Raw genomic sequence first — 24736 nt, 5'->3', positions numbered from 1 at the left:
TTACTGACTTTTAATTCAAAAAGCCAGCCAAAAAATGTATGTTTCTTAATTGTTATGAATAATGTGGGGTAACACATCAAAATTTCATGCCATTTCTGAAGGAGTCAATGGAACTCAAAGTAGCTGAGACCTAAACACAAAAAGTATGAGCCTCTGTTCCCCAATGAAAAGCACATTCACATGGGTCCCCTCTAAAGTATTATTTCCACTGATGTCATTCTCACTCCAATCCCCTGAGATTAAAGGTTCCTAAAATCCTCCAGCAATGGACTGCAGCAAGACTTACTGAAAGGGGTCATACAATACCAGTTCTAGTTTAGGATTTACCACTTACCCACCATGAGACCTGAGAAAGTTGAGACCATGAGACCTGAATTCATCTGAGCTTATTGAGTATTCCTTATCAGAAATATCTGGCACAAGAATATCTTAGACTTCTGATTTTTTTCAGGTTCTGGAACATCTGCATTATACTAACAAGTTCAGCACCTCTAATCCAAAAAGCTTCAATGAGCATTTCTTTCGAGTGTCATGTCAGCTCTCGAAAAATTTTGAACTTTGGAGCATTTCAGATGTTGGATTTTCGGATTAGCAATGTTCAACCTGTAATACCAATCCTATTTATATCACTGTGCTATTATGTGCAAATAAAAAAATAATTATATATAAGACATATTACTACAAAGTGTTACTAATATTATTCTGACATACTCTAAACGTCCAACTCCATTTTAGATAGAGGTCTTACTATGTTGCCCGGACTGGATTCAAACTCCTGGGCCCAAAGGATCCTCCCACCTCGGCTTCCCCAGTAGCTGGGACTACAGGCTCCTACCATTGCACTGCCAAGGAACCAAGATGTATTTGTTTTTAAGACTAACCAATAACATCTTTTCTTTGCTAGACTGAAGCAATGTCTAAAAGACTTCCTATATGTATTTTAGAGAAGCATAATGAATTTGACAGAATGTACTTAAATTTCCATATACATTTTTAAGAATGTCCATCAAAATATTGTGAGTATATTAATTATGTAAATGAGTATTCCTTATTAATGACGTTAGTTACTTTCAAAATTTTTTTCAATATTAAAAAGAAAGGCCGGGCGCGGTGGCTCAAGCTTATAATCCCAGCACTTTGGGAGGCCGAGGCGGGTGGATCACGAGGTCGAGAGATCGAGACCATCCTGGTCAACATGGTGAAACCCCGTCTCTACTAAAAATGCAAAAAATTAGCTGGGCATGGTGGCACGTGCCTGTAATCCCAGCTACTCAGGAGGCTGAGGCAGGAGAATTGCCTGAACCCAGGAGGCGGAGGTTGCAGTGAGCCGAGATCGTGCCATTGCACTCCAGCCTGGGTAACAACAGCGAAACTCCATCTCAAAAAAAAAAAAAAAAAGAAATAGGTAAAGATCTTGAGACATTTAATAGCTATTCTTCATTCTTCGCGCCTACTGACACATTCAGCCAAACTCACACTTCTTTCAGAGCAGTTACCCACCTGCTTTCGGGCATCCACATCGGCAGCATCTTCAATGTAAGTGTCATCTATTTCACGTTCTTCCAGCTCCTTCTCGGCATTTTCTGGTAGAACAATTTCAAAATCATTCTTGGGGGCAGGAAGGCCCAATAACCCTAAACGGAGATGTTCTCGAGATTCTCTTTCCTGTAGAAAAGAAGTACTCCTTCTCAATTCATACACATTAAATATTCAATCAGTATTTTATGAGTCTCTTAGAAACTGACAGCACAACAGGGTGACTCTAGTCAAAATAACTGTACCTTTCAAAATAACTAAGAGTATAACTGGATGGCTTCTAATACAAAGGTTAAATGTACGAGGGGATGAAAACCCCAGTTTCCATGATGTGATTATTACAAATGCATGCCTATATCAACATACTTCATGTACCCCATAAACATATACAGCTACTATGTATCTAGAAAACTTAAAAATTATAGGAAGAGAAAAAAAAGTCTCAAAAAAATCAGTCTAATATTAAATTCTAGAAAAATGATCCTGACTTCAGAACGAAGGTAAGTCTTTTGTTTATTTTCTATTCTTCCTTATTCCCAACATTCAAACCAATCGAAAACTTTCACTTGTGATTACTGAAGATACTCTGGGATATTCCAATAGAAGCTTTGAGGCCAGGGCAGAAAAAAGACCACTACGATTTTCATTTGAGGGAATACATTTCTGACACTGAAATGTAACAGCAAATGAGAAGAACAGGTTCAAAAGTTAGTTTGTCCTTGGACTAATAAAACGCACTCTGAAAGATACCTGAATTTGTATGTGTGTGTTTATTTTTAATAGAAATACTAAATCCCATGTAGGCAAAAGAGAGTCAAGTCCTGGTTCCCAAAAAAGCCTCCTAATACCCAGAGTTTTCCCAGTATATCCTTACCACATCCTCAGCTCAGCTTTCCAGCCTCATTTCCCACTACTCCTAACATGTACTAGGTGTGAGGAACAGATGCGTTGTTATGTCCAAAACACCCTCCGTGCTCCACAGGGTTGTTATGTCTAAAACATCCTCCGTGCTCACTCATATTGTGGTCTCCCTCTGGGACAGCCTCCATATTCCTTCAGAACCTACCTCCTCATTTAAGGCTTTCCTGTTACCCAACAAATGTGATTATTCCTTTCTTTACCCTAAACACATTGGTTTTACTTAAAGGGCTTATTCTGTTCTGATATTACAATTATTTTTGGACTTAGTTTAGTACTGCCAATCTCTCCAGAATATAAATTTCCTTAGGACAAAGGACATCTTTATTCAACTTTAGATCCCTCAAATGTCCAAATGCATGCTCTGCATGCATGAGGTTCTTAATCTGTTTAATTCTTATGTATCCAGTCAGAGGTGGCTTTAGTTGATATTTGGACTTTAAAAAACATATATAAATCAACCAAATATATACATGATCTTTACTCAACTTTAGATCCCCTCAAATGTCCAAATGCATGCTCTGCATGCATGAAGTTCTTAACGTTTAATTCTTATGTATACAGTCAGAGGTAGCTTTAGTTGGTATCAATTTGGACTTTTAAAAAAACATATAAAAGGGCCGGGCGCGGTGGCTCACGCCTGTAATCCCAGCACTTTGGGAGGCCAAGGCGGGTGGATCACGAGTCAGGAGATCGAGACCATCCTGGTCAACATGGTGAAACCCCGTCTCTACTAAAAATACAAAAAATTAGCTGGGCATGGTGGCGTGTGCCTGTAATCCCAGCTACTCAGGAGGCTGAGGCAGGAGAATTGCCTGACCCGGGAGGCGGAGGTTGCGGTGAGCCGAGATCGCGCCATTGCACTCCAGCCTGGGTAACAAGAGCGAAACTCCGTCCCAAAGAAAAAAAAAAACAAAAAAACATATAAAAATCAACCAAATATATACATGAGGTTAGAATTAATTTTAGAATGAAAGCAAGCCAGTATCATTAGAAGTTATTTTTTTAATGTCACAATGATTTCTGTGGCACCAGATAATAAGACCCAATAGCAAAGTAATAAATGTGATTACATGGGCAGAAGCAAAACTTAACTTTTACCATTAGCTTTCTACTTCACCTTGCTGAAGAAAACTTCAGTAAAATCAACAACAAACATCAATATTTACAAACCTAGCAAGCATAAGGAAAGGTAGGTTTTGAGCCCAAAAGATTCCCTCTTTCATCAAGTCTTACAAATCATTGTCTTTTTTTGGCATCCACAGGTATATAGATTCTTAAGGTATATGTGATATGAACTAACAGGAGAAATTTTAATTTGGCACCCATGAGATATATAAAAAAAAAAATTAAGAGTATTAAAAGGGAATTGACATTTACCATCTGCTTCACGTAAGAAGGATCACTATAGTCTGCCATTCCATCCTCGGGATTAATGTTTAGCTTGTCTCGAAGAGGAGTCCTACCCGGGGTAGAGTTAATAACTGGTTTGGGAGTTGTTCCACTTCGGGGAGTCAGCCCTTCAGCTCCATTAGAAGGCGTCCTAGAAAGACAGGAATCCCAATTAACAGCAGTGCTACTTATATTTTAGATTGTGCTTTCAAATGCTTTTCACATAAATTATTTTATAGGAAATAAAGAAATAGATTCCAGAAATTCTGTCTAGCTAGTTTCATTAGGATCTCTAGGTTAAAATCAATGCTTGGTTGAGCTAGCATGGTATTTAAACACAGTATTTTTATTTTTTAACTGTCAATAGTCATTACATTTGATAATTTCTTGCCTTTCTAATAAACTAGGTCCACTAAACATTATTTCAACCTTTTTCAGGCACATTAGGGCAGCTAAGAATATGCAGTGGGCAGAGAGATGGGCCACCACACTCAACGACCACAGATGACTCTTTGAGTTTGGTTTTGTCTCCTCCGTATCAAGCTGTTGGCTCTCACATCATTATCACTGTCATTACTACTGATGTACACACTTTAAATCGTTCCTCATTTTACATTTTGTTTAGAAACCAAATACCACACTTTTAGAATGCCATCTAAACATGAGTAAACTCCTGAGGGAGGCCTAAGAGATTCTCCTAGGAATTGGATCCACAGATTTTGCAGCGATCTGTATTATTCAAAGCCTTTTTTTTTCCTGGTTGCCTATTTCCTGTATACTGGTGTGTTGCAAAATGGTGATGCTGCCAGACAGCTATTCCTGATAGGTAAGGTGTTATCACATAAGACATGGTCCCTGCCCCCATGGATTTTACAATCTAGGTAAGAAACAAGATATACAGTTGTCCCTAAGTATCCACGGTGATTGGTTCCAGGACCAAAATCTGCAGATACTCAAGTCCCTGATATAAAATGGCATCATATTTGCATATGTTTGCACATCCTCCCATGTACTTTAAATCATCTCTAGATTACTTATAATACCTAATACAATTTAAATACTATATAAATAGTTGTTATATTGTATTTTTATTTGTATTATTTTTTACTGCTGTACTGTTTGGGTTTTTTGGGTTATATTTTTTATCCACAGTTAATTTAATCCACAAATGTAGAACCCTCAGAGGGCCAACTAAACAGAGGAAAAGAGGGGTTACACTCTCTTATAACCCTCTCAAGAAGTTCAAGAAGTATTAAATGTTTAAGACTGGCTGCCAACGCTTCTTGGTTCTGCTCTCATGACATGTGTAGTAACAGTCTGAAATGCTTTCCCTACTAAATAATCAGTAGAAGGACATATCCTAACACTTAGAAGTAAGCCACAAATATTTCCAACCATTTTAAGTTCCAATTCCATTTTACTACTACATGCTTCTATAACATTGGATTTTAAAGATTCTTCTTAAAAAATGGCAGCTTAAAACTAAGCAAAAGAGTTATAAAGAAATACTAATTCTAGTTAATGCATGTGGAAGTACTTAGGGATCAAACAAACTGATATCTGCAAGTTACTTTGAAACGCATTTAAAAATATGATGAACTGATGAATGAATAGGTGATAAAGCAAATACACTAAAATATTAGCAATCTTAGAATCTAAGTGGTGGCATGATGATACGGATGTTCACTTTACCGTTTGTCAACCTGAACAGGTGAGAGACTGGGTCTCCAAAACAAGGAGTTTATTCAGGAACAACAAGGGATGACAGTGTGGGATACATGTGATATGACAGACCATAGGTATACCTGAGGGTGCTGGGGCAAGGAGAAGGTTTTAATAATAAAAGGGAGACGTCCATGTAAACTGCTTTGAAATAAAGACCACTGGTTACAGGGACTTAGCACAGGAGGTGGCTTTATTTTCATTGCAGATATAGGTAAGAGTACCCATTACCTGAATTGTGGGACCAGAAGAGTTTCAGATATGGAAATTTTTCAGATTTGGGGATATTTGCATTATACTTACTGGTTGAGCACGCCAAATCTGAAAATTCGAAATCTGAAATGTTTCGATGAGCATTTCCTTTGAGTGTCATGTTGTTGGTGCTCAAAAAGTCTAGATTTTGGAGGATTTTTTCAGATTTAGGATGTTCAACCTGGTAGGGCAATGTCTTCACAGAAGCAACTTATCTGGAATTTGTGTGGTTTTCAGAATATCTCTGCAATAATTTCTGTCATGGGCATATGCACATGAGCGTTCCTTTTTCATGAAAATATAAGTGATTCCATTTCAATACTGATAACTTCCACACATTCTTTCAACCTCTCTAAATACTTGACATTTTCATAATAAAATGCTGGGGGAAAAGCAGCAGTAATACATACATAAAAGGATTACAATCTTAATAAAATTCATAAAGTAATCATTAAAAATGAATCAATCTACCTAAAATCAAATATAAAGTATTCAAAAATAATGTGATAGGATCCAAAACTTTGCAAAAGGACACTCCAATTAGACAGGCTTGGTGGCAGGCACCCGTAATCCCAGCTACTCGGGAGACTGAGACACGAGAATCACCTGAACCCAGGAGACAGAGGGGTTCTGTGAACTGAGATCACACCACTGTACTCCTGCCTAGGTTGACAGAGCAAGACTTCATCTTTAAAAAAAAAAAAGGGTAGGGGGGTGCTCCATACTATTTAACCATTTCCTGGATACTATTATTTATTACTATGAAGAAGAAATCAAAAAGGAAAATTGAACACACAAAGTATTCATTCTCTGTAAACATTACTAAAGCAAACATGCTGCCAAAGTCCTTGAATTCGAGTTTTTCTAAAATAAAAAACATATTCATTTACAATACCTGAATGGAGTAGAAAGAACTGTGTTTGGAGTCTGTACAACCTGCCGCTGTGGAGTTACACCTGAAAAGTCACTCTCATGCAACGGGGTATTAAGTCCACCTTTTAATGGGGTGTCCACATTGGTCAGGGCCATGAGGTTCTGGGCTTCCTGATTAACAAGAAGGCAAAGAAGCATGTTTAACAGTTTAGACAGTCTTGCAGAATGTCTTCTGGTCCTATTACACAAATCTTGAAGCAGGCAGAATTCTTACACATTTTCTCAATGAAAACCAATAGAGAAAATGAATACCAGTCATGGCAGGTTTCAATACTTCCATTCCTTCTATCACTCTAACACATCTCACATTGGAAGTTTTATACATCAAATGAAGTTTTATATGTAGAGGTATGCTTTTGTGGCCTCACATATGAAGTTACCGTTACCCAAAAACTTCTCCTATTACTTGTGCCAAACCTCTCCATAATCATGAAATACAAGAATTCAAATTTCCCAGTGTGAGCTTAGGCCAAACGTCTAAATGCCTAGGTTTTAGTCTGGCTTCACCACTAATTCTCTATCCAGTCTTCATGAGTGTCTCTGAGTCTGTTTTTCCTACTGGGAAGTTAAGATGATCCCAAGCAACCTTTCCACTGCACAAGAAAGCAACTTGTGGGGTCAGGTCCCTTTCAGAAGTCTGGCCTGATCTCTTTAGGCAGAACTGACCATGTTCTCTTTAGCACCTCTACTATAACCCTGTCCTCAGTGCTATCTTTGCACCCTTAAGTCTCTTAACGTCCAACTTAGGACCTGTGGCAGAGTTTATTTTCCAAAGATGGTCACTACCTTCTCTCTCATGTTTCATGTTCTCATGTTTAAAATCCAACTGTGATACTCCTTCCATCAAGAGGTAGGATCTATGTTCCCTCCCCTTAAATCTAGATGGGCTTGTGATTCACCTGTAAGCAAAAGAATACAACAAAAGTGACAACGCTTGACCTCCCAGGTTAGTTTAGAAAAAATAATATGGCTTCCCACCACACTCACACTGGAGCTCTGAGATACCAGAGAAGTTCATGCTGTGAGAATGCCCAAACCACAGGAAAGGCCACATGCAAAGTCACTCCACATTCCCAGCTGAGGACTCACCCAATCAACAGCCAACATCAACCACCAGATATGGAAGGATGACACCTCCAAATGACTCTATCCCCTATCTGTCAAATCACCCAGAACCGCTGAGTGCTCCTTACTAAGGCCCTAGACATCATGAAGCACAGACGAACTACTCCTTCTCGGCCCTGTCTGAATTCCTGACTCACAGAAGTCATAAACATAGTAAAATGCACTAAACCACTAAGCTTTGAGGCAAAATGAAAATAACCAGAGCAAGACTTATTCCACTATTCTGTGTATCTTTATTCATGGGGGAAAAAATCTGAAATTTCACATTATCAAAGATCCTGTGTGTGTCCTTTTTGCTATTCCAAATATAAAGCATTTACGGGGAAAAAAAAAAATGTATGTAGGCTTAGAACTTCTGCATAGGAAAGAGGAGAAATAAGACTCAAATGGCAAAAGTATATATTCCTGGAAGAGTGGGTAACATGTGACATATCATAAGTGCCAAGATTACAAACAGGCAACACTCCCAAAAATGATGCGGCTAAGGAGTCGGGGAGTTTGGTCCAGGTAATAGGGCCTAAGTAATATGCTGGTGCATCTGAGAGCTGTCTCCTATGTGATGAATCATCCTCTTGTCAACCTGGTTACACTGGAATGTTTCCCAGAATTCTCTTCCCTCTTGGTACTGAGTTATTTTACATCAAAAGTAAAATAGAGGTAGAAGCCGAAGGAGAAGCCAAGGTGACAGAGAAGAAGTAGCAACTACTAAGCTCTGAAGGCCCTCACTGGTTAGAGGTGGTGATAGACTCGCAGAGGAGCTGGCAAGTTCCAGTGTGTCCCTGCTCCTCCTGCTCCATATATCTAATCCTCCTCCTTTACAGGCAGCCCTGGAGACCAACAGCAACCAGACTTCGAGCTTCAAACTCACAGAAATAGTAGTAACAAAGAGCCAACAACCCTCCAGACTTCCATACCAACCCGCTTCCTGCCTAGCCTCCAGATTTCCCTATAGGCTACGACTCACCCCACAAGGGCTGGTGACCTTTGTCCGATCTTCAACACTTCTCTTCTAACCTTTAATGCCCTGCTTTTCCCATGACTCTTTATGGGACTAATTCCTCTAACAAATTCCTTCATCTGTGATTTTCAAGTGGTTCTGTTCCCTTAACTAAACCTTGACTGATGCACCCTAGACTAGATCAGAGGCGGCCAAGAGATAGGGGCAAAACCCCTCATATCCCTAGCTACACACAACAGCAGCCAGAGGTACCACCTTTATCACACATAGAACAGAGACACTGAACCAATAAAAGCTGAAAGATGAAAACCAATAAAAGATGAAATTCACCAAAATTTTACATAAAAATACGTCACAGACTAGACTAAATCTCAACTTCTGCTAGTTCATCTTACAGGTTCCAAAAGGGCTTCAACCAATCATAATCATTTCCATTAATAGGTATTTATCTTAGCAGTGACTTCTACTTGTCACCAAACACCCATTCTCTTCCTCCATAGTAACAGAAGCCTCAATTCTTAACCAGCACCTGGCTACCTAGAACAAATAACGTATGTCCCCGTAGCTGGGACATGTGTGCTTAGCTAAGTTCTGGCCAGCAGGACAGAACAGAATGATGTGTGCAAGAGATGTGGTCTTAAGAAAGGAAAGGGTGTGCCCCTTTTCCTCCTTCTTCCCGGCTATATGCAGACATGATGGCTGGCCCTGCAGCCACTGTACCGGCCACAAGGAGAAAAGAAGAGAAACATGACATGGGGGAGGACAAAACAGCAGGTGCCCAGGTCCCTGACGCAGGCCCCAGTTTGATTTTCTCTTAACATTTAGGACATGAAACAGAAATAAACCTCTATTCTATTTAGGCCACTGTGAGAGGTTTTCTGTTACAGCTAAATCTAATTCCAACAAATATATAACTTCCCCTACATCTTTTAGAAGAGGGGTCCAAAGTTACAAGCCCCAAACTTACTGCATATGGCTCAGGCTCTAAACCTTTTCAAAATAACTACTACTCTCTCAGTTAACATTCACTCATTACCTCAATATTCTTTAGCAATCAGTTAAAAGCCTGTATTAAAAACACAAAAGGATACTACAAGGCTATAGGAATTAAGGTACTGGCACAAGATAGATAATAGATCAGTAAGACAGAATTGAGAGTCCAGAAATAAACCCTTACATTAATGGTCAATTAATTTTTTAAAGGCTGCTAAGACCATATAATGAGGAAAGAACAGTCTTTACAACAAATTGTCTTAGGAAAACTGGATATCCGCATGCTCAAGAATAAAGGTAGATCCATACCTAACAGTAAATACAAAAAATTAACTTAAAATGGATCACAGACCTAAACGTCAGCACCAAAACTATAAAACTCTGAGGAAAAAACATGGAAGTAACTCTTCAGGACCCAGGGTTGGAAAGAATTTCTTGAATAAGATTAAATGCATAAGCAAAAAAGAAAAAGATACTTAAACTACACTTCATGAAAATCGGAACCTTCTGTACTGCAAATGAGAACATCAAGAAAGTGAAAACACAACCTACAAAACGAGAGGAAACATCTGCAAATTACGCATCAGATAAGGAACTTATATCCAGAATATACAAAGAACTCTTAAAATTATAAAAAAACTCAGTCAGGTGCAATGGTACACATATATAATTTTAGCACTTTGGGAGGCTCAGGTGGGAGAATCTTGAGACCAGGAGTTCAAAACCAGCTTAGGCAACACAGCAAGACCCTATCTCTACAAAAAATTTTTTTAATTAAAAAAAAAAAAGATAACCCAATTTAAAAATGGGTGAAGAATATGAATAGCTATTTCTGAAAATATACATATATATATATATGGACACACATAAAATATATACACACACATACATATATACATATATATATGCGCCAGGCCAGGCACAGTGGCTCAAACCTGTAATCCCAACATTTTGGAGGCCAAGGTGGGAAGATCGCTTTAACCCAAGACTTCGGGACTAGCCTGGACAACATAATGAGACCCCATCTCTATAAAAAATAAAAAATGAGCCGGGCATAGCGGAACACACCTGTAGTCCCAGCTACTTGAGAGGCTAAGGTGGGAGGGCTGCTTGAACCTGAGAAGTTGGGTCTGCAGTGAGCCATGATGGCGCCACGGCACTCCAGCCTGCGTGACAGAGCAAGACTCTGCCTCAATAATAACAACAACAACAAAGATATAAAAATGGCCAATAAGCACATGAAATGTCAATGTCATTAGCTATTAGGGAAATACAAATCAAAAACACAAGATACCACTTCACAACTAGGATCTGTTTGATTACAAGATAGCTATTAACAAAAAGACACAAAACAAGTGTTGGTGAGGATATAAAGAAATTAGAACCCTTACACATTCCTATAAAAATGTACAATTGCCGGGCGCGGTGGCTCAAGCCTGTAATCCCAGCACTTTGGGAGGCCGAGGCGGGTGGATCACGAGGTCAAGAGATCGAGACCATCCTGGTCAACATGGTGAAACCCCGTCTCTACTAATGGTGCAAAAAATTAGCTGAGCATGGTGGCGCGTGCCTGTAATCCCAGCTACTCCGGAGGCTGAGGCAGGAGAATTGCCTGAACCCAGGAGGCGGAGGTTGCGGTGAGCCGAGATCGCGCCATTGCACTCCAGCCTGGGTAACAAGGGCAAAACTCCGTCTCAAAAAAAAAAGAAAAAAAAAAATGTACAATAGCCTAGGCATGGTGGCTCATGCCTATAAACCCAGCGTTTTGGGAGGCTGAGACAGAAGGATCATTTGAGGTCAGGAGTTCGAGACCAGCCTGGGCAACATAGTGAGACCCTCCCATCTCTAAAAAAATTAGAAAATTAGTTGGGCCTGGAGGTACATGCCTGTAGTACCAGCTACTTCGGAGGCCAAGGTGGGAGGATCACTTGAGCCCAGGAGGTTAAGGCTGCAGTGAGCCATGACTGCACTACTACACTCTAGCATAGGCAAGAGAGCAACACCATGTCTCAAAAACAAATAAAATAGTGCAGCCACTTCTGGTAGTTCCTCATAAAGTTAAACATAGTTACCATAGGACCTAGCAATTCCACTCCTAGGTATACACGCAAGAGAAAGGAAAAATGTGTCCACACAAACATCTGTTCAAATCAGCATTATTCCTAATAGTCAAAAGGTAAAAACAACCCACATGTCCACCAGCTGCTAAGTGGATAAACATGGTATATTCATATAATGAAATATTATGCAGCAACAAAAAGGAATGAAGTACTGATATAAGCTACAACGTGGATAAACTTTGACAATACTATGCAAAGTGAAAAAAGCTAGTCACAAAAGATCATATATACGATTTCATTTACACATATGTGTAGAATAGGGAACTCTACAGAGACACAAAGCAAATTGTTTCCTAAAAACTTGGCAGGTTTGAGGTGAATAGGGAATGACTGCTAATGGGTATGGGTTTTCTTTCTGGATGATCAAATTATTCTAAAATTGACTGTGGTGGTGGGTAAACAACTCAGTGAATACAGTAAAAATGAGTGAATTCTGTAAGAATGATATTTCAATAACATTGTTTAAAAAAACATAAAAAGAGTTTCATTAAATGTTCCTTATATTACCCTATAATGTAATATTTTCCAAAAATTAAAAAAATATATATATTTTAAATTTCAAGTGTGAATAATCACACTTGCAAACTTCTTCAAACAGTACCACTGAAAAAAAATGGGGGGGTCAGGTGCAGTGGCTCATCCCTATAATCCCAGCACTCTGAGAGGCCAAGGCGGGCAGACCACTTGAGCCCAGCAATTCAAGACCAATCTGGACAATATGGCAAAACCCTGTCTCTACTAAAAGTAAAAAAACTAGCTGAGTGGTGGTTATGGTCATGCCACTGCACTCCAGCCTGGGTGATGGGAGTGAGATCCCATCCTTTTTTTTTATTTAGGAATAACCTTTCCCCTCCTTTTTTTTATTTTTATGTTTAAGTGCTCTTTAAAATTTTGTTCAGTATGTTTTTTAACATCTCATTTCATGAGTTAAAAATAAAAAAAGAAGGGGAAAGGTTATTCCTATCTGTCAGAGAAGTGGAGACATCTGAAAGGCTGAGGCGTGGATCAAGCAACAGAATGAGGAAAGCATGCTTTGTATTTTAATGAAAGGGCTGGATAAGTGCTACACATGCACAAGCAATACTAAGCCACGTAACACTGACAGAGCCGCTATCAGAAGCATCTACATCACTTCAGGGCCGCCAGGAAAGGATGGCTGGTGGAATTCTTACAATATCTACAGCCATTACTGTCCCATGTTATTAGCAGGTCTATACAGTTTAAGTGGATTCCTGTCTATTCTGGACTGTTTAGGCCCCTCCATGTTTCTTCTGTGGGTGGTTAGGTTTTCTCTTTCCCAGCCTGCCTGAACAGGCTTATTTGACACTTTACCTGGCCTTGAACACCCTGAAACACATTCCTTACTTGTGTTCAGAGTCCAAGGAAATGCAAGATCACATTATTGTTTTTAAAGCTTCTGATATGCTAGATATTTTATTTACTTGAGAAACCCTATGTCCAGGCCTCCTCAAAGGCTTGAGTTGGCTGCTAACTAGTGTGCAATAATTTAGTAAACTTTCATAAAACAATATAAAATAAGAAAAGGGAGAGGGATAATAAAAAACAAAGTCCATAGGATTTTTAGAACACACACACACCCACACACACAGGATTTACAAAAGACATAGGGGCTTTACTCTCTGAAGAGAGTACAACCAAAGACTTCTAAGCCAGAGAATACCAGGAAGAGTCAAGAGCAAAATTATCACTATGAAAATAGAGATGTGAAGCGGAAGTTTTTACTTTAGATTGGAGGCATCCAGCCTTTTTCCCCCCAAGAAGGTTCCCAGGGGCTGGCCAACCTTATACCCCGTAGACAGGAGACTGGAAATTGTTTATCTGAGGAATCCGACTAAGCAAAAAGAACTAGAAATACTGACATCAAGAATTCCCCAATGAAACATCCCAGCCAGATTAGCCTCCAGGAAAGCTGGGAGGCTACCCACACCTAAGGAGCTTCCAATCGGCTTGTGATTGCCCCCCACGTACCTCTAGACATAGTCAAAGAGCATCAGATATTTGAGGAAATATCCATTAGCAAAGACAGAAATGAAACAAAACAAAAACTTAGAAACTACGCAAGGAAAAGAAAACTTGTAAAAACAAAACGAAACCATCATTAACAGCCTCAGAGAAATAAGATACTCATGAAATGACACGTTAAAAAACATAGTGAACAAAATTTTAAAAAGCACTTAAACATTACATATATGATAGCAAATTAAAAACAGAATAAACATAAAACAGAAAATCTCCTACAAATAAATCCAAATCAGTGAAATAGAAGACTGGAGAGGAATGAATAGAAAAATTAGAAGTTCATCAAGAGATCAATGAAAGGGAGAAAAAAAAATTTAACTCAAAATAATTTTACAAAATTGAAGGCCATGAGCCTCCAGAATGAAAAGATCCCAGTGGTTGAAAAAGATCTACACCAAGAAACATGCGTCATAAATCATGTAACATAATATAAGCTTCCAGACAAAGAAAAAACTAGGCTTCCTTTTAACAAACTGAATAGTATAGAAGGTCTCGAAAGGAACAGTGCAAGCCAGAAGGCCTTGCAGCACCACCTTCAACACTGTGAACAAAAACCACTGCAATCTGGGATTCTATACCAGTTACACTGTCAATCAAGACGGTAGATTAGTAATTTACAGATATGGAAGGTCTTGAAAAATGCTACCTCTGAAAAGAACCTAACTGTCCATCAATGGAGAAATGAATTAAAAAATATGTGATACACAGGCTGGGCACAATGGCTCACACCTGTAGTCCCAGCACTCTGGGAGGCCGAGGCAGGCGGATCACCTGAGGTCGGGACTTGGAGACCAGCCTGACCAACATGGAGAAACCCCATCTCTACTAAAAATACAAAATTAGCCATCCATAGTGGCACACGCCTGGTCAGGTACTTGGGAGGCTGAGGCAGGAGAAATACTTGAACTCAGGAGGCGGAGGGTGCAAAGAGCTGAGATCATGCCATTGCCCTCCAGCCTGGGCAACAAGAGTGAAACTCTGTCTCAAAAAAAAAAATACACACACACACACAGACACACACACACACCGCCCACGCGCATGATAAAATACTATGCGGCCTTAAAAAAGAAATCCTGTCATTTGTGACAACATGGATGAACCTGAAGGACATTACATTAAAAAGCCAGATACGGAAAGACAAATTCCCCACGCTTTTACTTATTTGTGGGATCTAAAAGTCAAACTCACAGAAAAAGAGTAAAATGCTGGTTACCAGAGGCTGAGAGGTAGAGAAACCAGGGAGATGTCTATCAAAGGACATAAAATTTCAGTTAAGACAGGAGAAATAAGTTCAAGAGATCATACAACACGGTGATTACAGTAACAATATACTATAGATTTGATACTGTACATTTGAACATTGCCAAGAGTAGATTTTAAGTATTCTTACCACAAAAAATGATAAACATGTGAAGTAATGCACGTTAAACAGCTTGATTTAGCCATTCCACAAGGTATACATATATCAAAACATCATACTGTATGCCACAGATACAATTTTTCCTTGTCAATGAAGAAAACTAATTAAAAAAAATTCTGGCCAGGCGAGGTGGCTCACGTCTATAATCCCAGCACTTTGGGAGGCCGAGGTGGGCGGATCATGAGGTCAAGAGATCAAGACCATCCTGGCCAACATGGTGAAACCCATCTCTACTAAAAAATGCAAAACTTATCTGGGCATGGTGGCGCATGCGCCTGTAGTCCCAGCTACTCGGGAGGCTGAGGCAGGAGAATTGCTTGAACCCGGGAGGCAGAGGTTACGGTGAGCCAAGATCGCACCACTGCACTCCAGCCTGGCACCTGGCAACAGAGTGAGACTCTGTCTCAAAAGAAAAAAAAATTCTACCTCCTATGAACCCCTTCTCTGAAAGCTACTGAATGATATTCTTCACAGAACAAGAAAATAAACCAAGAAAGCCAAAGACATGGGAGCCTGAAAGAGGGGATCCAAGGAACTCTCTAGGGAGGCAATGAAGAGAAATCAAAAGACCAAGCTATAAACAAGCCCTGAAGAATAATCAGTCCAGGCAAGAACATTGAGAAGTTCTTAGAAAGACTTTTCAAAAAGATGAGAATAAAAAAGTCTGGGCAGGTTACAGAAAACTGACACAGCCAGCATAGTCTGCAGGGGAATTAGTGCTTAGTCAAAAAACTTAGCAACTGAATAAAACAAGTATTAACTCCAAGAAAAAATACTATACTGCAAAGTACAACAGTATGCTACAGATTACATACTACACATACAAATATTACATATTTGTATAATTACACAAATTAAAAGGTAATTCATGGTTCAGCAACAAATAGGATTTACAGTCATAAGATAAACCAAGAATATAAAATTAACCAAATTATAACAGAGAATCAAGGAATAGAAAATGTATGCATGACAGACACAGAAGGCGTGAGTCGTGTCAATTTCTGTGGGGAAAAACAATAAATAATGCCTAAAACTGAAAATGGTCAACGAGTCACAAAGATCTTAGCGGTAAAAGCAAAACAAAGAGTTGTAACTGGCACTTCTATGGATGAAGGGCACAATTGTTCTTCTTGCTAAGCCTTACACAACTATTTGCCTCGAACCAAAGCCTTAAAATTATATTCCTGACTATTAGAAAAGAGGAAATGAGATGAAAGGGTACTAAAAGACCCAACTCTATTTTGTAGGTTTGGATATTCTCTGGTATACAGACACCCAGGGAACACACTAAACTGTGTCTACACTATGCGTTAGAGCAGGTGTCCCCAAACTGCGGCCCCCTGAGGCCATTTATCTGCCCTCCCCTCCCCCACACTTCAGGAAGGGGCACCTCTTTCATTGGTGGTCAGTGAGAGGAGCACAGTATCTAACGGTCTGAGGGACAGTGAACTGGCCCCCTGTGTAAAAAGTTTGGGGACGCCTGCATTAGAGAGAAGGAACAAAGTAGAACCACAGGCACTATGCAAAGCTAAGTACAGAAATGCAAGCAAGTATTTCTTTCTTTCCAGCATTGGTAGGCAATGTCAAATTTTACAAAACTATGCTTTATACTGACAGGTACAAAAGACTAATGAAGGGAGAAGAGCTGGCTTCTAGAAGTTACAATAAATGTGAAATTAAAACTACCTTATTGCTGAATCTATTTAGCTTCTCTACTACAGAATGTTGCAAGATCTATGCATTCAGGACTCAGTTTCAAACCATTTACACAAGAAGGAACACAACCAAACCACTTAGTTCTGCTGCATGATACTTCTAGACAATAAACAAAGTAAAAGGCTCATTCTACTATGTGACACCTTACCTGCAGAATTCTGTCCTGGGAAGCTGGCGTTCGTGGTGTTCTAAGAGCAATGCTGTTGTTGGTGACATTGTACTCAGACAAAAGAGTACTGGAAGCAGAGTTTGTTATGCCAGATTCCTCAGCAGTTTGACGTGCAATTTCACTTGCTTGGCCTACTTTTACAACTTCCTGGAGTTCTGCATCTGAAATCTAAAAGGACACAATTATCATAGTAAGCAACATTTTAACTGAGGCCAGGCATAGGCACTCACACTAATAATCCCAAAACTTTGGGAGGCCAAGAAGGGCAAACTGAGCCCAGGAGTTCGAGACCAGACTGGCCAACAAAGCAAAACTCTGTCTCTATTTAAAAAAAAACAAAAACAAACAAACAAAAAAAAAACCAACATTTTAACTAAGAACTGACACACCTTTAAATTTCCATATTCCAGAAAAATGAATTGCTGAAGCTGTGCGATTAGTATCAGGGGTTCACTGTAGTACTCATCTTTTTTGTGGCTTTGAAAGTTTCCATAATACAGCTTCAGAAAGACTTCCCTAACAAATGTGGAGGGGAAATTAATATATGATACAGAATCAAGCTACATAGGCTGTATCTCTATGCTGAAATTCTTTCAAATCAACATATCAATGTACCAAGAATGTAAAATAGCAGTATTTATACAAAATTATTCATCAATATGTGGGAGGAGAAAGACCGAAAACCAATTAAAATATCACACAGAAAGAGTCCACTGAACCACAAGATCCGTAAGAAAATCTAAAGGTGCCATGTTAGTAATTTCACCAAAATAAATATCCTAAGATATACTAAGAAAAAAATTAAAGACAAAATTTCAATTTAATAATTATCCCCACTAGGAATGGCAGAATATGACAAAATTAGTTTATGCCCAAGAATCCTGTGTTGATGCAGCCAATGTGCTCATTTGGGAAAACAGTTCTTCTGGCCTCCTATGTCCTTTCCTCCACACCATTAAATCTGTCCAATTCTACCAAGCTGTACTACTCAAAAAAGTGAAAGGTTACTCTAAGGTCCCATGTCTCTGACCAACTACAGTAAGTCAAAAGAATACAGCCTGTAATAAGCTGAATGAAGGAATGTTTGTATCTCTTTTCTTCATAACTTCCAGATTCACAATTGTTGTCTCAAAAAAGAGAAGCGTAACACAACAAAACATTCCCCGGGAAAAGGCAGCTTAAAATTCACAAAGCCAAATCATACCTTTACCCTGGTTAGTTACAAAAAAGAAGCCCTAACCTGTTGACAAAATGTTAAAAGCTAACAATTACTTACCAAACCTTCATATGAACAGTTTAGGACCTGATACAGTAATTTATACAGAGCAGCTGAAACTATCTTATCATATTATATCACAATTACTTGTGAGTTTTTTTGTTTGTTTGTTTTTGAGATGTAGTCTCACTCTGTCACCCAGGCTGGAGTGCAGCAGAACGATCTTGGCTCACTGCCACCTCCACCTCCAGGGTTCCAGCAATTCTCCTGCCTCAGCCTTCGGAGTAGTTGGGATTACAGGTATATGCCACCACACCTGGCTGATTTTTGTATTTCAGGGTTTCACCGTGTTGGCCATGCTGGTCTTGAACTCCTGACCTCAGGTGATCTGCCCATCTCAGCCTCCCAAAGTGCTGCAAAAACAGGCATGAGCCACCACAGCAGGTGTGAGGACAGTGGCCAGCCCACAGCCACTTGTTTTTGTGTGTGTCTCACCCACTAAACTGAATTTCTTAAGAGCTTCCAGCACAAACGTGGTACACAGGCCTTCAAACATTTGCTGAATAAATGATATGGCATATAAATTCACACAGTGAAAAATTTGCTTTTATTCAGATTACCTGAGGGGCAGGCAGTACTAGTTTGCTTCTCTTTTTAGTAAATTCAGAAACACCACTAGTTTGAAGAATAGCTGATGGTAAATCAGATTCTTTTTTCCTTTTCAAATGCTGTTTGTCTTTTTTTCTGTCTCTTCCTTCTTTTTCACTGTCATGGATCAAGGCAGAGAAGAGATTTTTAAGTTACATATAGGCAAAAACATTAAAATCCATACAAATACTCATACCCTTTGAACAATCTCTTTTCTAAGACACTAACTAAAGAGGCTGTGTACGGTGGCTCATGCCTGTTATCCCAGCCAGCACTTTGGGAGGCTGAGGTAGGTGGATCACCTTCAGGGGTTCAAGACCAGCCGGGCCAACATGGTGAAACCCTGTCTCTCCTAAAAATACAAAAATTAGCCAGGCATGGTGGCATGTGCCCATAATCTCAGCTACTCAGGATACTGAGGCAGGAGAATCATTAGAACCCAGGAGGTAGAGATTGCAACAAGCCAAGATTGTGCCACTGCACTCCAGCCTGGACGATAGACAAAGACTCCATCTCAAGAAAAAGAAAAAAAAAAAGAGACAAAAACTAAAAGAAGGCAAAAACAATACACATTAAGTAGTTCCCTACACCATTACTGACTATGTTTGGGATGAAAGCAAACTCAGAATAGCAATAAAATTATTATTGAAGTACTAAATGTTAAAATATACAAGTATAAAGATAATGATAAGCAAAACATCCCACATAATGTCAAAAGAAAAACATTCCTGCATTATGTATACATTCAATAAGAACATGTGTGCACATACGAAAAAGTATCATAAGCATGTAAAAGGGAAAATAAGTATATGAAAAAGATAAAATTAAAACATAATTTTTAAATTTCTCTTTAAAACTGTTATTAAATTGTCATGATTCTTAAAATTCACAATTTTTTTTAAAAGGCTATTTTAATACTGACAAGTGATATCTAAACATGGTTAGGAAGTCTAAAGCCAGGTGCAAAGCAGTCTTTCAAAGCTCAGGGAATACCTTCTCCCTTTCTGCATGTCTTTCTTGCCTTCTGCACTTAGTACTCCTTCCAGAAGTCGTTTTCCTGCTAAATCTCTTTATTTGTAGAGCCTACCTAAAGCAAAGTCCTAATCTGAGGAATACAGCGGAGTACAACTAAGAAAATCCTACTTTACAATGACTGATAGCTATTGTTTTATAACAATTCATGTCAACAGAAATGAAAAGTCAACAGAGCAGAAAACTTTTAAAAATCCTCGACAACCATAAAACACTCTCCCTACAATATTTATGTATGAGATTTAAAGAAACTAAAAATCTCAAGAAATAGGGAAAATCTGCTATCCTCTAAGACAAAGATTTTGTAAATGTTTATCCCCATCAAGTGAAAAGATCAGTAAGTTTTTTCTTTTAATTTCATCTTAATAAAAACAAGGTAAAATTTTTCACTAGAAAAGACTAAAAGGGCCGAGCATGGTAACTCATGCCTGTAATCCCAACACTTTGTAAGGGATGTGAAGGGAGGGTAGCTTGAGCCTAGGAGTTCAAGACCACCACGGATCACATGGCAAGAACCACATCTCTACAAAATATAAAAAATTAGCCAGTCATGGTGGCACACAACTGTGGTCCCAGCTACCTAGGAGGTTGAGGTGGATGGATCACTTAAGTCTAGGAGGATACAATGAGCTGTCATCATGCCACTGTACTCCAACCTGGGTGACAGAGTGAGACTCCATCTTAAAAAAAAATTTTTTTAGGCCGGGCGCAGTGGCTCATGCCTGTAATCCCAGCACTTTGGGAGGCTGAGGCAGGTGAATCACGAGGTCAAGAAATCGAGACCATCCTGGTCAACATGGTGAAACCCCGTCTCTGCTAAAAAAAAACGCAAAAATTAGCTGGGCATGGTGGCGCATGCCTGTAATCCCAGCTACTCAGGAGGCTGAGGCAGGAGAATAGCCTGAACCCAGGAGGCAGAGGTTGCGGTGAGCCGAGATCGTGCCATTGCATTCCAGCCTGGGTAGAAAGAGCGAAACTCCGTCTCAAAAAAAAAAAAAAAATTTTTTTTTAAAGAGTAAAAAAAACCAGACTCAATTCTGACAGATTCCTCAGCCACTAGGTAAAATCTATTCATAAATGCATATAAAAGTTAAGATGCGAATCAAAGAGAAAATAGTCCATTAAGAGCCACACATTTCAATTCAAGAGCCAAAAACAGCATTCTGTGCTAAAAAACATGACAGCCAGGGTCCCCAATTTTCTCAGAAAGGTAAATCCATTAAAATAAATAAAACCAAATGTAGGCCACATTGTACTAATAAAAATCTAGGCCAGGCACAGTAACTGACACCTATAATCCCAAAACTTTAAGGAGGATCGCTTGAGGCTAGGATTTGAGACCAGTCTGGACAACAAAAGGAGATCTCGTCCTACAAATTAAAAAACAAAAAATTAGCTAGGTGTGGTAGTGTACACCTGCAGGCCTAGCTACTCAGGGGGCTGAGGTGGAAGGACTGTTTGAGGCCAGGAGGTCAAGGCTTCAGTAAGCCATGTTGCGCCACTGCACTCCGGGCTGGGCAACAGAGCAAGACCCTGACTCAAAAAAAAAAAAATTAATTTTAAAAAATCCAAATCAATTTTAAAAATATGGCTCTGAGAATAATACTTGACCCTTTGTAAGACTCCTCTTACTATACCTTTCCATTTCCAAAATGAGAAAGGCAACTTACGATCTTAGCTCCCCATCAAGATCCTGTTGTCTTAATTTCCTGAAATCTGCATCAAGAGCCTGGTAGTTTTCCTCAGAAGTATCATAAAAACCAAGGGCAGGCTTTTTTTCAAATGGGATTTCAGCATTATAATCAACTCCTCTCTTTCTTTTCCTTTTCTTCTGAATTTCTATGCCAGCTGCTCGAAGTTCTCTTCTTTTTTGGAGGGCAGCGAGACGTCTGAAAAGAACGCAGAATCACCTTGAAAATAATCTGCCATGTGGCAGGGATGAATTATCCAATACAGTTACAAAAAAACTATCCATTTATTTGGGGAAGAAATATTTATTTAAATCCTTACCTCACACCATTCACTAAAACAAATCCTAGTTTCAATTTAAAGGTGCACACACACATGCAAATAATAAGACAAAAATAAAAACCAAAAGAAACTAAAAGCAAACATGTATCTTATCTCTGGATAGAAATGTACTTACTAAATATAAACTAAATAAATGGCAAAAGAAAAAATCAAAAAAAAAAAAAAAAAAAAAACTTTTGCATTTTAATCCACCCATCTGCACATTGAACAGCTTTGAGATTCAAAATTTATAACTGTAACATTATGAAAACCCATAAATGAAATTAAAAGGCAAATAGTAGGGAAAAATATCTGCAATTAGTACTAAGGATAAATATAAAGAGTTTAACCAAAGTTGTTTTTTTTTTTTTTTTTTAAGGAACTCAAAGGAGGAAAAAGAGCAAAAGGGAACAATTACAAAGGGAAAAATGCAGGTAGCTAAAATGACAAAAGCCTTACTTAAGTTAATAATTAAAGAATCACAAATTAACAAGTACCATTTTTACATATCTAATTAATATCGTTCAGTTTTTTTGTTTTGGTTTAATGGCAAAGCTGCAAAAAATGGACAGTCTGCTGCACTGGTAATGAGAAACTATATTGGTGCATCTTTTCCCAAAGAGAAGTCGGAAATACACATTCATAGCCTAAAGATTTTCATATTTTTTTAGCAGCAATTTCACTCCTTAGCCTTTAGCCTAAGGAAATAAGTTAGACCATGAGTAAGGACTTAACTACAAAGCTGTTCACTAAGCACTGTTTATAAGAGTGGATAGCTGGATACAATCTAAACATCCATCAATAAGAAATTAAATGTATTTGTAAGATATCAGCCATTTATATAAACTTTTAAAAGGCTATAAATCTACTCTGATATGGAAAGAGGCCCAAGACATACTGCTGTGTAAAAAATGTTAGAAAGTTTACATGTTACAGAGCAACATGTAAGAACTGTATGCATATCTATGAGTGAATATATGCCTGAGGAGATACAAAGGATGTCCACCAAAATATTAATAATGACAGTCACTGGAAGGTGGAATTCCATTTAATTTTTACTTTTTTTCTTTGTGTCTTCCTATGTTGCTATAGCTATAATGATTTCATGATAAGAAAACCTATTCACAATATTAAAGAGAGAAAACAAGTCAGCAACAGTGTATCTGAGTGACTTCCAGCATGACAGCATGAGGAACTCCATAAACCCACTACCCAGGGAGAATGGTGAAAACTATATATACTTAAAAAACAACCAACTAAAGTCTCTGGAGAGGATCTGAAGCAGAAACAGCAATATATAAACAGTAACTTAAGAAAATCTACTTAAACTCGGTTAGAAAAAGCAATATAATATTTAAATCAAGACCCACTCCCTCCTTCCCCCCACCTCAGAGAAACAGAGACTCCACTCCACACAAGTGCATCCAACAACCCAAGGCTCCTTCTCCCCTGCAGCTCCCAGCAGTAGGGCTTTCATTTCAAGAGGACTAGGACATCAGCATTTTTAGTGGCAAAGTTCCATCAAGTGTCTGAGAAGTGAGACTTCCTTCCTCCATCCAAACAGAACAGAAGTCCTAGCTTTGGGCACAAAGCTGCTAATACTGGAGCCCTAACAGCCTTTGCCCTGGCTTATGGGATGAGGGTTCCACGCTGAGGGTGGTGGGGTGTGGGCAAGGGCAAGCCAAGGAAACCTTTGGGCTGCTGTCCATTCCCCACTCCCCACCAAACACTCAGCTAATAAAGTAGAGCTGTCACTTAGAGACAAGCCCCATCCGAGCTCTGGCGAAGAAGCAGGGCAGATAATTGAAATCCTCACATCTCTCCTCAAAAGGACTTCATTTGCAACAGAGCGTAGAGAAGTTCAAGCCTAAGGGCACTCTCAAAAACACTGGAAGTTGTGGCAAAAGGCAATTGGGAAGAAACCTGACAGACTCAATGGAGATACCAATGAATCTGTAGGCCTACTAGTCTGACAGAAACAAGGAATGAAGGCTGGGAGGAGGGAACCCTCCCTGAGGTGAGAACAAATCTCAAACACTAATATCAGGAATTATCCCTTCAAAGGAGCCCAAATTTGATTGGATCAATTTGTAGTGCAATTTATACCTCAGGACATTGCTGAAAACAACAGCTGGCAATCAGTAGAACTTAACAGGGCAAACAGCTGGCAATCAGTAAAACTTAACAGTAAAACGAATGTCAAAGGGAGCCCGCCCAAACCATGCCATCCCAGGGTATCTGTGAGCATACCTAAGACTGCCTCCCTGAGGAGCAACATCAGATGCTTCACATTTCTCATGGGAGGGAAAGGAAGAATAGATTGACTAAAATTGGCCAGACACGTTGGCTGATGCCTGTCTGTAATCCCAGCAATTTGGGAGGCCAAGGTGGGAAGATTACCTGAGGTCAGGAGTTTGAGACCAGCCTGGCCAACATGGGGAAACCCCGTCTCTACTAAAAAATGATCCAGACATGGTAGAGAGCACCTGTAATCCCAGCTACTTGGGAGGCTGAAGCAGAAGAACTGCTTAAAACT

The 24736-nt window shown here is 39.2% G+C and overlaps 1 protein-coding gene across 1 annotated transcript in view; it reads right to left on the bottom strand.

Moving 5' to 3' along the window:
* Nucleotides 1-24736, bottom strand: part of CDC5L (cell division cycle 5 like) — a 62079-nt gene that overhangs the window by 23578 nt on the left and 13765 nt on the right. Inside the window, exons 6-11 of the mRNA XM_003923068.4 lie at nucleotides 21861-22079; nucleotides 19131-19275; nucleotides 17274-17462; nucleotides 6716-6864; nucleotides 3835-3997; nucleotides 1501-1665 (exon numbers count right to left, since the gene is read on the bottom strand). Of these exons, the coding sequence (XP_003923117.1) occupies nucleotides 1501-1665; nucleotides 3835-3997; nucleotides 6716-6864; nucleotides 17274-17462; nucleotides 19131-19275; nucleotides 21861-22079 (1030 nt within the window). The remainder of the gene's footprint in view (nucleotides 1-1500; nucleotides 1666-3834; nucleotides 3998-6715; nucleotides 6865-17273; nucleotides 17463-19130; nucleotides 19276-21860; nucleotides 22080-24736) is intronic.

The sequence above is a fragment of the Saimiri boliviensis genome, chromosome 4 (genome assembly GCF_048565385.1).
Source record: "Saimiri boliviensis isolate mSaiBol1 chromosome 4, mSaiBol1.pri, whole genome shotgun sequence".
In the NCBI taxonomy this organism is placed as follows: domain Eukaryota; kingdom Metazoa; phylum Chordata; class Mammalia; order Primates; family Cebidae; genus Saimiri; species Saimiri boliviensis.
This window is presented reverse-complemented; position numbering and strand designations above follow the sequence as displayed.